Below are 14,079 nucleotides of genomic sequence, written 5' to 3' on the forward strand. Positions count from 1 at the left end.
AAAGCCAATCTGAAGACCGTTATTGTTAAAGCATTCCCCTATGATAAATTCATCTTACAGTCATGCACACACGCTGCGGTTATGCAAGAAACTTGGCTTTCCCATATGCAACGCCACCGCAATACATCACGATCAATAACAAAAAATGCCAACAACATAATTATGATCATGAGCTATGTTTTCAGCAAATGTATAAACTCGGAGACTGCGCCCACATGGTGAGCCCCAAGGGGGACAAAACCGGTAATGGGCTGTCGCAAGATTTCCAGAAAACTTATGGATGATGTGCTACGTCCAATAAAGTAAATATTTTTGGCAAAATATGGTAAACTGGATGCATCACTGGCAGTCATTGGCGGTGAGAAATTGCGCCGGAGCTGGTTAGTCTTGGATTTTAGGCGCCTCAAGTTGTCTGTTTTCTACCGCCCTGGAAAAGTGGATCGGTACGCACGCTAGTATGACACCGCAGACCATGCATTGATTAAGCGATCGTTTCCTAGGGTATAATCATCTCAGAAATGTTGAAGGATAGAAGTCAAACCAGTAATTTCTTACTAGATTTAGGTGACCTATTAGTTATGCGCGACTAACAGAATGAGAAAACTGAAGACTCAATACAGGTATCGTACGTATTTTAACGCCTCATGGACGATGATGGTAAGCTGTATCGAATTTTATCTAAATAAATTACAGTATAATTTCACAATACTCCCAGATTCAAGGCTGGCAGCGAACTTCAACCTTAAACAAACAAGTCCGCTGGCAAAAATTTGTTACGTCCGTAGAATCTCTGTCATGTCAGTAAAACTATCTTCCACTATTGTTTACGTCATCAACTGTTACAACGCAAACGTAGCTCCGGTAATGAAGTCTTCGTGGGCAGCTCCAGTAAGCAGACTTCAAATGTCGTTATGGATTGTACACCAGCGTGTTGTGGCCTAGCAACGGAGTTTGCATGCGTACAGTGGTAAGATACTTACGCGTGATGGCGTTCATGCGGCCTAAACTCATTGCTACCGAGAGGTAACCAAATGGGCTGGAAGAATTTGGTTTTTCGGTTGAAGGGTGTCTTCGCTGAGCTCAGGTGGCTTGCTTCTACTTTGAATTCTCCAGCTATTGCGACTAAGCACGAGCGTTCAGTAGTGAACTAAGCGGTGATTATCCCTTTGGAAGTAGTGATCAGTTCTTGATAGACATCTACCGCCTAATCGGGACAACAAGTAGTCAGTGCATAAGTGGGCTTTAAGAAGACACTAAAACGGATATGCTGAACACCTTTTATGAAGGCAGACAGGCAGACAGCTCAAATCTTACTGTTTATGGACATCCAACCCGGCGAAGCAGTCATTGACTGCAAACTCAGAGACCTGTAATCGCGCACCCGGCGCAGCAGCTGCTGCAAAATCCCCCGAAATGCGCAGTCGTTGGTGTCGTTGGTGCAAATTATTTGAGCTCAGAGATGCACTCTGATCTTGCATCCGCGCTCTGAAACCGTATCGGAAACCCGTACATAAAGTATCAAGAGAGCACGAGCGAGCATCCTACTTGCGAAACTCCCTAATAGTTTATTCGTAATGCGCAACTCACAATGTTGCAGAAAAATTCATCGACAGCCCACTTCCGGCTTTGTCCTTCTTTGGGCTCTTCAAAGAGGCGCACTTTCCGAGTTTCGGTCAACCTTGTGTTCTGCTTGAAACCAAATTGCACGAAATTAACGGAATACAATCATTTGCAAATTAATTCGTTTTTTCAAGAGACTCACTAGAACCCAGCTGAATCTCTCGTTTATGATGTTTCCAGTTTGTACCTTAAGGGCTTAGATAAGAAGTGTGGAGCAGGATGTTGCTACAGGGAGGCAAAGACCGCCGCAGTTTACACGACGGCGATCCACACTTTGCAGTGCCCCGGTCGTACCCAAGTCTTCTTTGGTTAGCACAATCGCACAAAAATTAAGGAAGCTCATACTTGAGTTCACTGTAAGGGGTGACCAGGAGATGGTTCCTCTGCCAGCGTAGGTAAAAACGCTGGACATCCAGAACTACGTGTGCCGTTTGCTATTCACAAATGCTCTCAGCTTACATGCTTTTCCCGATACCTCGAAGTTTCGTTCGTCTTGCGGGCCACCAGCTGCATTTGCAGTATACTTATTCGTAACGCTTTGATCGCTAAACGAAAGCACAAATACCATATACCTATCCTTCATGCATTCATTTAACACATTCTCAAACGCCGTGAAGGATGAAGAGGATACAGCCTACAGCGTCTCAAGAAACATATATAAAGCCACTTATGGTCGCTCACTAGGAGCACAACCAAATTATTTCGCCCAACCTATAGGGTTTTTAAACTTTTAACTTCAACGGTGAGTTATTCTAATCCACTTGTACCTTCCGGTGATATGCTGCTTGAAGCATTTTGTTTAAGTGAGCGAAATTTCAAGGTCAAGGACCATCAGCGATTCGCATTTTGTAAACGGTTTACGCGAGATAAAACATGAAATCGCGCTTTAGCATATTTTGGCGTTTTTCGGTGTCTATAAAAAAATAAAATAACATCTACAAACTATCCAATGCAAATTCACCCCATATTTAACAAATGGGATGATTTTGTTCAGCGAACTTTTTTCACAACACATTTTTCTATGCAGCTCAGTTTCCATTAGGTACCGTATCGTTAAACAGCAGGTTGAACTGTGTAGTGGCGATGCAAGGGCTATCTCTGCGGATGATCCCCTTTCCCAGATATGAATAACTAGCCTGTAGATAATACAGCGTCACGAGATAGCTGCAGATAAATTACCAACACAATGGTATCATTCCCATTAGGAATACGATGCTCTATAGATGGTGGCCGCCATGAAGCGGTCAACATGATGATGGTAGCCATTGCTAGTTGCCCGTCTATTTATTGTAATTGCTGGGTACGTGTCGATGGGCGGCGCTGAATATATATAATGAGGCCTATATTATGCTCACTAGCCCAGTTTAATGGCCAACAACTGCCCGTCATGCTCATAACTTTACTCGTTGTTACCTGCCAAGGCCACCTATAGTAACTCCCGGGCCCGTGCACATGCTCGTAGCCGTCCCTAACACCCCAGCCATACATAATAGACCAATCAAACGACCAACGGCGGTCTCAAGTATCCATATGTTGTCCACCTGCCAACCCCATGCCTGAAAATATGCAAAGACCTTTAAAAAACACGTTTCTACTTATTGGTTGCACAGGAACAAACACTGCAGTTCTCAATTTTCTACTCGATAGGGTTTCTGATAAAAATGTACAATCAATTACGATTCGTACACATTTCCGCGATATCATTTAAAATAAACAGTTAGAAAGTTTTGGAGGCTAACTCACCAAGTGCCCAACAAATCCCTTAGTCCGCAAGTCCCGGTCGTCGTCCGCGCTGAGCTGGAGTCTTACTGCTGTAAAGGTAAACTCTCTACTTGCTCAATTAGTCCAACTAGCGATAACAAGGAAGCCGTGTGCACATGGGTGATTCAATAGCGGGATCCGGCAACGATACGCATTATTACGCTCAGCAAACTTGAAACTAAAGAGGGGTGTATACTTGTAAGTAGTGTTTAGAATCCTTCGAATAGCGCCGATGTCCCTGGTTTATATGGAATAATAGCGGTCCCAAGCCATTCTCGCTTGGATTTTGCCAACCGTACCCCAATCCACCAAAGCAACCACAAAGAGCAAGAAAAATCTACAAGTGGCACTCAAGGCGAGTCGTCAATTGAAGTATCCTGAAGTGGAAGAGCAAGGAAACAAGCCCGATCAGAACTGATTTGAAACTCCCCCAATCCACCAAAGCAAGCTTTTGACAACCACACCAACCGACAATAGCCGTTAACTGACACTCAACACTGACCTAGTGTGGTAATCTGAAGCGGACTTAAAGACTGGTTCCCCGTCTGTCCTATAACCTGACAAATTTGGTGACCCACTGGAGCCTGATGAAGCTTTTCTGTTCAAAGCGAAACGTGGCACGAATGGAAAACCACTGATTGTTTATCAAGTCCTTCTGAAACGATAACTTCTCAATCGGTTCCGATTTCTTTCCATTGATTGAAAACTTACGCTTTATCCTGAATGTAACCTTATGATCATGCCTGACGGTAAGCCATTCACGAGCTGAAAATAAACGTATAAAGTGATACCTTGTGGGTACTGTGGCGTTTTGTACCTTTACTTCCATTATAACACTACGTATTTCATCAATTGCATAATCGTTTTTGTTTGAATACGAAAAACTACAAAAACGCGCACTTGTACAATTTCACAGAATACAGGCGTGGTCACGTGCTTCGACTCTCTCTTCTGATTTCGCTCACGCTTGCAGCGGTCATTCGCGAGTCTCACGTACTAACTCTGGCACCAAAAAATTTCAGACATCTTCGGAATCTATTATATGTGGGAACTGTTCAGACGAAGACCTCTGGACCAACATAATTAGATTAGTGTTTATTCGCTGACCTGGGCCAACGACGAACTATTTTAAAGAGAACAATTGTTGGTGAGTCTGTTCCGTCTGATCTCTTTATTTTTGTGTACCCAACCTGGCGTAATCATTTTTATTTCTTTGCCACACACTCCTGGTAAACTAACTTGTTGGGTAGCCAGATCACTACAAATTTGGTGAGCCCCAGGATTTCTAGATATTTTTTTGAAAGCTTTTTCTTTCAAGTCGTCGTGATTTTCTTTCTTTTGCCCGGTAATTATGGAGACACACTTTGATTCAGCGGATTTAGTCGAGAATGCAATTAGCATACGTTTGCCAGACTACAATCCACGCGACCCCAGGGTATGGTTTCATCAGGTGGAGGCCGTTTTTGCTACCCGACGCATCACTTCCCAAGTCACCCGGTTTTCCTATGTTGTCCAGAATCTTCCTTGTGATGTAGCAACAGAAGTTGAAGATCTGTTGGAAGATATTCCTAAGGAAAATCCGTATGACGCCCTTCGAGCGGCCGTCATAATTAGGACGGGGAAATCAGAAAACAAAATGCTACGAGATCTATTCACCACTGTCGAACTTGGGGACAGATCGCCATCACAAATGCTTCGCCACATGCGCAGTCTCCTCTGCGGCCGTAAGCTAGCAGAGGAGATCATGGACCAACTATGGCTCGACAAACTCCCACCCTCCATGTGCCGCGTCATCAGCGCTTTCGTTGATGACCACAGCTTAGAGCAGCTAACCCAAATGGCAGATAAGATACACGAAACACACCCCAGTTACCCCGTAAACTCCGTCTCCCGCCCTGCACCCACCACAGATTCCGACCCGCTTCTTGCTTCTATATCGCACCTACAAGCCAAGTTTGACGCTTTGACCGATCGCCTGCAGCGGTTAGAGATCAACAGGCATCGACCACGTTTACGATCCAGATCGTTATCTCGTGCCCGTCCCCCTTGGTGCCAGTATCACTACTCTTATGGCCCAAAAGCACGCAAGTGTCAACCGCCTTGTTCCTTCAAGCCACGTTCCAACACCCCTTTAAACACCCCTTTAAACACCCCTGCCAGTCAGTAGCGGCGACGATTGTCTGTGGCCCTCCTTGCTTCACAAAAAAGGACAGGTTGACTGTAGTCAGTTTACCCAAAAACATTTGTGCCCAAAATGTAAGCGACTTTTGTCGGGCGCCTGTGTTTGCGGTCTGAGCTTGACCTTGTTGTGGCATATATCCCGAGCAATCATCCTATGAATCGAAAAATTCACTGATATAAGGGCAAAAAACCCAACAAAGACTTGCCAAATACATGCGATATAACGCCTCAGTGGCAACTGGTTTCGTAAAGCTCCATGCCTTTCTTTAGACTATAACAGCTCTATTCTGACGTCTACTCATTGTACAAACACGCTAGACCACGAGAATTCTCCGATCTCTGCGAGCTCCGAGCCATCTTGTTTGTACACATTCTAGCCAGTACACGTCCCTCATAATCACATATGCCCACAACAGTTCGCATCGACTGCGCGCCTATTATCTGCATCTAATTATCGATTATCGTTCTTGAAATCGGGCAGAGTTCTCTCGCTGAAATAGGTCGAAATTGTGAGTGTTCGAGTATTTGTTATATAATGTGGCATTCTAACTCACATTCAGTGCTGTCTAGAAAGCATCCCTAAGGCATTTTCCTATTTTGAGTCCCCAATGTCCAGCTGTAGCGCCTTTCCGGTGCCTAACTGCCACGCCACCCGAAGGTTGCACGAGGGCTGGGGTAATGCCAGGTTGCCCAAGCCTAGACAGGTGAATTCTAGAGGCAGAGGTCGGATTCAGACCACAGATCTTTCGGTCAGTAAATTCGCGCTCTAACCACTCGGACCGTCCCCAATGTAAACGCGGCTATCTTATTGCCTTATTTAGGTGCCTGCAATGAAATACCATGGATTCTCGATGGATACAAGAATATCAACTGCAATGTCGACCTTAAACAGCTCATTTACTCGGTTCATATACTGGGCTGTCCACGAACCCAAGTACGGCTTCACGATGATGGTACCGCGACTACCGTACCCAGTCTGACGGCTTGCCCGTAGCTCAATATATCTTTGATATTTCCCAGATGGGTGTTACGTGCAACAAACCACCTCAGTCCGTTTAATTTGCGCAAAGACTTGAGAAAAGTGGCCGAATTATTGTTTTAGCTGCTTGTTCTGTCCAGAAAACCCGATAGTTCATTCACTTGAATTACTGGTGTCTCAGTATATAGATGAGGATCAAACCTTGCCTTGCGCCAGACATAAAGTATGCTGACCACCATGAAAGATAAACCACCATGAAAAAAACTTACTAGCTGTTACAAACTCCTTAGCTTTTGCAGGACGCTTACCTCAACGATGGAATTTCTCATATACAGGTTGCGAGGAGTTACTATGTTTCGAGTTTGCACCGACTTAATGGGCGTAATTATTATCTGTCATTTTGAGATCATTCCTAAATTCAGTACAGAAGGAAACACGTGAAGAAACCAGCTTACCTAAAAAATTTCCCGCCGTTTTCACAGAGAAAGCGCGCGAAGCCACAGGTAGCCACTGAAATACGAATTTCGCGCCCACAGTAGACTCTGAGTTCGTTTAAACACTTCCTAATAAAACTGCGGTCGCATGTGATTTTAAGGGTCCGAATATATACAATCAAATAGTGAAATATTATGTTAAAGATTTCCTCCATCGAACTACGGATTCAGAGAAATTTAAGTTGTGCCTAAGGCTAGTCCTTCTCCTGACGCCTTGGTAGAGCAACTTCAAAGTTGAATGCAAGCCAAAAATCTGAAAGTCAGAATAATTAAAACAAATTGCAACACAATGGAAGCAGACTGAAATGATTTCTGGTTTGAGCATACTTAAAACAAAATGCAAATTTTGGTGTAGAAAGTTTTTGTTCCAGTCGCAGATGTTTTGTAGATAAGTGCATTGTGCGGCCAATGATCACCATAAAATTTGGGCTAACGGATCCCCAAAGATAATAAATGGAAGATGAAATGATTGGGCCGGAACTTGGCACCATTTTGTCAAAGGATTCGCCGACCTTGCTGGGCTCAAAGGCCAAAGTTAAATCTCATGCAATGGGACATGTCACGCCTATTTCGCATCGTCCCATCGCGTACAGCAGGTTACATGCTCTAGTGGCTGCGCAACAAGGCAAACAAAGTCACGGCCATTCTATTACCTCCTAGTGTACAAGATATAGGTATCATGTGCAACGAACATGGTAGAAACGCTCCGGGTCCAAATGTTTGTACATGAATAGAGGGCCAGGGACTAAGTTCAGAAAGTGCTTGAAGCCGCTCATATTTTTTAGAACAAGCAGCTGAAAGTTTAGTAAACAATTTCACATTATAAGTGGCGGCAAAAGTGACGGTAATATTGGTATCCAAAGGGAGTAATTATACCAGCGACGCCTCACTCTGTAAGGTTTCACAATTATCTATGCATGAAATAAAATAGGATAAATCCCTGACCGACGTATGTCCCTGGTGCAAAAGTTTCAGCAAAACAGATATTGGAAAGCTGCCACTAAAGCGGCTATGGCTAGGCCATGCGGCTCAAAACATCTTCGACTGAATGGACCATTCTTAAAAGGATAAGATTCACGGAAGGCCCCACTGGTAATAGCTAGGCGGTGTACATGAATTCCGCTCTATGAGACCGGCAACAAGTGACAGAAACTGTCAAAAGATGTGAAATAAACGTGTGAAGGAGCTCATGGGCACCTTTATCTTGTTATTGCAAGTGTGCAGCAATAGTGTGGTGGTCGGAGAATAGGATAAATTGGGGGGTTGGACGAATGGACGCGGAAAGTTGAAAGCGCATGTCAAAAGCAGACAACAGGGTCCGACGGGGGCAGCACTCCTTTACGACAAGCATCATGAGGTAACCCCCTACCTTGATATTCTCATCCACGGCCGTAATGATTCACATAAACAACGGCTAAAATTTGCTAAGGAAACCGCCATGGAAAGCAGAATAGACATGGATGATACGTTACGGATCTGATGGTATTTGTGAGTTTAAGACTGAGCTGATGGCCCCCTTTAATTAAGACATTGGATGAGTGAAACACGCTAAACATCGTCCGAATTGCATTGGTGGTCCAAAAACCGGGATTTTTAGGCTGACCAAAGTGTTTCTAAGAGACTTGGCCCTGTGCGGGGCACGCCATGAAGTGTGCAGATATAACTGGATTGCGAAGGGCAGTGTTGTCCATTTGGGCGAGCCAAATTTAGACCCAAGCGAATTTTCAGTGAGCAGCAGCAACTAATGTGGGCATTTACGGTCCATTTTCTGTAAACTCTGGCCGTACAAGTGCCCCGCAAATAGTCCTGCCAGGCTGTTGACTCGCTGACCTCAAACCCCACTTTCCAGGAAAATTCTACCAACAAAAGTGTTGCAGGGAAGACAATAATATCAGGCGTTCAGTGCATCAAGCGGACCCTCATTTTGGCCTGGGAGCCCAACGATTATTATTTATCCGCACAAATCTGCATGCGCTAACGTCCCTTGTCAGCTCGCCTCCACCACACGAGCAAACATTCGTGGACCGATCAGTCGTCACTTATTTGACCGATAATCATTACCTAACCCATTGCCTATCAACAATAAATAACGTGACACCACCAAAAGAAGCTCCTATGTCCGGTCATGCTCCAGTCAGCATGTTTCTGCAAGATGAGAAATAAACCTGTTACCATTATAAAATGCTGCAGATGGAGGAAGAAAATTTACCGCATTATCTCGAATATAGTGCTAAACGAGGTAAGTCCGGTTTTAAAATATCATCAAATGTTGTTCATTCGAATTCTCAATAGTTAATTGGTTTGCGGACTAACGAGCTCTGTCAGTGACAAACTTTTGTTCGAGTGCAACATAATTTTGAACTCAACTTGAGGCCTGGGTGCCTGTTTGGTCTCAAGAGAAGCAAAACTCGTCGCGGCTTTCCCAAACGTTTTCTGAAACATTCTATTTAGCTGAATCTGTCAAGAAGAGCGACAATCAAGAAGAACAATCCCAATATATTCACGACATTTCTTTTGCACGTGAACCTTCAAAATCCATGCAAATGTCAAATTATTGAGCAGGTGATGCCCGGCAATCCCTTTACTTTATCAAGGTTGATGAACGCTGTATCCCTGAAGCACGGATGCGAGTTTTAAGGCATCCTGCTCAAATTTTCTGCCGATGTCCTCTGTGTTTTTAAGCATTTAGAAGCAGTGACAGGCTGGACAAATGCCGAGTTGGTTGCACTTGGTCTTAGGAGTGAAGGACCTCCCGCGGCTAATATTCCAGCTAACACTAGTCTTGTCATTCGGGCCACTCACGAAAAGCACATCCAAATTATTTTTGCCGAAATGTAGGTTTTTTTAGTTGTAACTTCTACGGGGAAGTAGTCTAATCCGTTTGCACCCTCCGCTGATATTATTCTTTCAGCATTTTGTTTGATTGCGCGAAATTTCAAGGCTACGGGCCATCACCGATTCACATTTTGTTACGGTTTACGGGAGGTAAATCTGCATGCGTAACGTCCCTCGTCAGCTCGCCTCCACCACACGAGCAAACATTAGTGGACCGATCAATCGTCAGTTATTTGACCGATAATCATTACCTAACCCATTGCCTATCAACAATAAATAACGTGACACCACCAAAAGAAGCTCCTATGTCCGGTCATGCTCCAGTCAGCATGTTTCTGCAAGATGAGAAATAAACCTGTTACCATTATAAAATGCTGCAGATGGAGGAAGAAAATTTACCGCATTATCTCGAATATAGTGCTAAACGAGGTAAGTCCGGTTTTAAAATATCATCAAAGAGAGTTCATTCGAATTCTCAATAGTTTTAATTGGTTTGCGGACTAACGAGCTCTGTCAGTGACAAACTTTTGTTCGAGTGCAACATAATTTTGAACTCAACTTGAGGCCTGGGTGCCTGTTTGGTCTCAAGAGAAGCAAAACTCGTCGCGGCTTTCCCAAAAGTTTTCTGCAACATTCTATTTAGCTGAATCTGTCAAGAAGAGCGACAATCAAGAAGAACAATCCCAATATATTCACGACATTTCTTTTGCACGTGAACCTTCAAAATCCATGCAAATGTCAAATTATTGAGCAGGTGATGCCCGGCAATCCCTTTACTTTATCAAGGTTGATGAACGCTGTATCCCTGAAGCACGGATGCGAGTTTTAAGGCATCCTGCTCAAATTTTCTGCCGATGTCCTCTGTGTTTTTAAGCATTTAGAAGCAGTGACAGGCTGGACAAATGCCGAGTTGGTTGCACTTGGTCTTAGGAGTGAAGGACCTCCCGCGGCTAATATTCCAGCTAACACTAGTCTTGTCATTCGGGCCACTCACGAAAAGCACATCCAAATTATTTTTGCCGAAATGTAGGTTTTTTTAGTTGTAACTTCTACGGGGAAGTAGTCTAATCCGTTTGCACCCTCCGCTGATATTATTCTTTCAGCATTTTGTTTGATTGCGCGAAATTTCAAGGCTACGGGCCATCACCGATTCACATTTTGTTACGGTTTACGGGAGGTAAACACGAAATCGCACTTTAGTATATTTTGGTGTTCTTTGGTGTTCTTTAATAGTGAAATATTACCTACAGAATATAATATTCAAATTCCACCCGGGGAAATCGGTCACTGACGTTTGATTGCTTCATACTCCTCCATTTAACAAATGAGATGATTTTGTTTAGCAACCTTTCTACGGAGCTCATCTCCCACTAAATACGACATTGTCAGACGACAGCAGGAAATATGCGGTGGAGATGTGAGGCCTATCTCTGTGGGTGATTCCCTTTCCCGGATGAACATAACTAGCTTGAAAGCAGTGCACGTCAGCAGGTAGTTGTAGGTGAATTACCGACACAATTATATCATTTTCATTAGGAATATGACTCTCCGTAGGTGGAACAAGTCATAAAGTTGTCATCATGGGAACGGTGGCCAGTTTCACTCGCCTCAACTGCTTATAGTAACTGTTAGGTTCGCGTCTGTGTGCGAGGCTGATTATGAAGGTTCATTTAATCCAACGGTCTACGACAGTCCGTCATACCCATAACTGTGTTCAATGTCGCCTACATTGGCTGTTTATAGTAATTACTGAGCCCGAACCCGTGCTTGCAGCTGACTATAAGCCCAACAATAAATAATAGACTAGTCCAAAGGCCAACGGCGGTTCTTCATATCCATGCATGTCATCCACCTGCCAAGTTCATGTCTGAAAAATACAGAACCACCTTTGACGAATCATTTTTTACTTATTGGTTGCATCGGTGGAGACCTATTGTGTAGTCAATCCAGTTCTCAGTTTCAGAAGGCCGCTCAAACTTGATGGGATTGTTGAAAGGAAAAACATAATCAGTTACGACTCATTCACTCGTGTATACAACGCAATTAAACGAAGCTGTAGTGGCCAACACACCAAATGTTCAATAAATCCCGTTGTCCATAATTCCCGACCGGTGTCTACGTTGAAACTGGAGTTTACAAGGGTAAGCTCACCAGTTGCTCAATTAGCCTCATTAGCGATAATTAAAAGGCCGTAGCTACATCGATGATTTGGTGGCAGGATTCGGCAATTATATGCATTATCGTCAAACTCAGATAAATTAGTCCATCATCTCGGATGTCCTACTCCCGTCCGTACTTATGTGTTTGGTTCCCTCAACTATATCACCTTTCTGCCTGCTTGTGCCGGTTCGCTCTGGATCTCTTGCACTATAATAGCATAGCTCACAGAACTGCACATCCCGGCTCGGCCACCTCAATCATGACGCCCGTTACGGGGCTGTCCAAAAGCCGGAGTATGTTAGTACAATGATGGCATGACGCTGCCATACACCGTTTGAGGGCACATCTGCAGCTGTCCCCTTCCTTATCTTGACTGTACCCTTTCGCCCACTTGTTCTATCAACTGTAACTGAAACCGCAGCTGAAACTTTATGATCCTGATCGATGGTATACCAGCCACCAGTTGGGAATTAACACCACTGTACAACCTTCTAGGTGCAAAAGACGCGATGACTTTGGTCAGTTCATCCAAAAACCTGCGTCTTCTCCTCCTCGAAAGTAAGAACAATGTCTTCATATTCCCACTCTTTTGGATTGAATAGATATTTGAAACTCTGGGCTCAGAAGACACTTCGGCGTTCGTCTTATTGTCTCGTAGATCACAAAATTAAGTAGGAATGGCAAAAGAGCGCTCATGATGGACATTGATTTGTGTACGAAAGCGTTTGAAGCTCTCCATATCTTTCCGTACAGTGGCCTCACTGGCGCATCTCCTGTCCAGGACGACGCAAAAAACTTCATGGTCGACAACTCTCACCTTAGCTGCATGCCTTTTCCACAAAGATTCTCCTACCGTATGTTGAATTTCGTGATTCGCCTTCTGCAACGCTTCTGCAATAGAAACAACTTTTTGTCGGACGTCTGTGCTTCCAGCCTGAGTTTGTCCCGGTTGTAGCATATATCCCGGGTGACTCCCATATGAATAGAAAAATTCATTGATAGCACAGCAAAAAATGCTAACAGAGGCTCACTAAATACATCACAGAGACAACTCGTTTTGAAAGGCTCCACGCTTTTTTAAACTGTAACCACACCATTCTGAGGTCAGTCCTTTTCACAAACACGCAACGTTACCAGGTACTCACTTTCTTCTCTGATCTCATGTCTCAGCAATCCATGAGCTTACTCGGTTGCGCAAAATTAAGCCAATGCAGAACCCTCATAGTCACATATGCCCGCATCCGTTCTCATCAATCTGAGTACCAATTACCGCCTTTGAAATCGGTCAGTGTGGTTTCCCCACCGTGATTGAGAATTGTGACCACTTTTGGCTGCCTGGTATTTCGGGCCGCACGTCATAGTGCTTCCAAGAAGACCATTTCGAAACTTCCCTAGTTTGAGTCACAGTGCGGACATGGATACTCGCCCAAGATGTGCATGTACGGGGCTGCCCACGAACCCAAGTAGGACGTCGCGATGACGGTACCACGACTGCCATACTCAATGTGATGGCTTGCCCGTAGTTCACCATATCCATCATTTTTCTCAGATGGGCGCGTTAAGTGCGCCCACAAGTCCATCCCAATGGGTCTAATTTGTACCAGAACTTGAGAGCACCAACCGGTTTATGGTGGTTTCCACCTGTTCTGCCCTAAACCCACTAATGCATCCAAGGGTTTCCATCAGGGTTTCCGTATATTCTTAAAGTTTAAACATTGCCGTACACCCATTATAGCGCGCGTTGAGCATCATTAAAAAACAGAAAGAATTTGCTACATGTGACGAAATCCTTGGTCATGTTCGGCGATGCGCCTGTCGCAACGACAGAAAACTTATTCCTTGACCGGTCGCGAATAGTCGCTCCATTTTGTGTTTGCGCTGACGTGGAGGGCATAAATATTGTCCATGTGGGCTTAAGATTATTTCCGAATCCAATACAAAAAAGCACGCTTATGAACTAGCTTTTCCACAAAATTTACCACCGTCTTTACGGACTTAATACGCTAAGCCATTGACAGCCAATAAAATGTGAATTCCACGCCCACAGTG

General features: G+C 44.2%; 2 protein-coding genes across 2 annotated transcripts in view; both read left to right on the plus strand.

The window, feature by feature from the left end:
- The window catches only part of T265_01033 (hypothetical protein), a gene marked incomplete at both ends in the record, with an annotated part of 26,500 nt that extends 23,753 nt beyond the window's left edge, over window positions 1-2,747 (plus strand). The window contains one exon of the mRNA XM_009164976.1: window positions 2,648-2,747. Coding sequence (XP_009163240.1) covers window positions 2,648-2,747 — 100 coding nt within the window. The remainder of the gene's footprint in view (window positions 1-2,647) is intronic.
- Window positions 2,748-7,488: 4,741 nt separating this feature from the next.
- On the plus strand, window positions 7,489-7,695 carry T265_01034 (hypothetical protein; the record flags this gene model as incomplete). Its single annotated transcript, XM_009164977.1, has 1 exon — window positions 7,489-7,695. One exon carries the CDS (start codon window positions 7,489-7,491, stop codon window positions 7,693-7,695), a length of 207 nt encoding a protein of 68 aa, XP_009163241.1.
- Window positions 7,696-14,079: the final 6,384 nt, after the last annotated feature.

Source organism: Opisthorchis viverrini (genome assembly GCF_000715545.1).
Source record: "Opisthorchis viverrini unplaced genomic scaffold opera_v5_11, whole genome shotgun sequence".
NCBI classification, from domain to species: Eukaryota; Metazoa; Platyhelminthes; class Trematoda; order Opisthorchiida; family Opisthorchiidae; genus Opisthorchis; species Opisthorchis viverrini.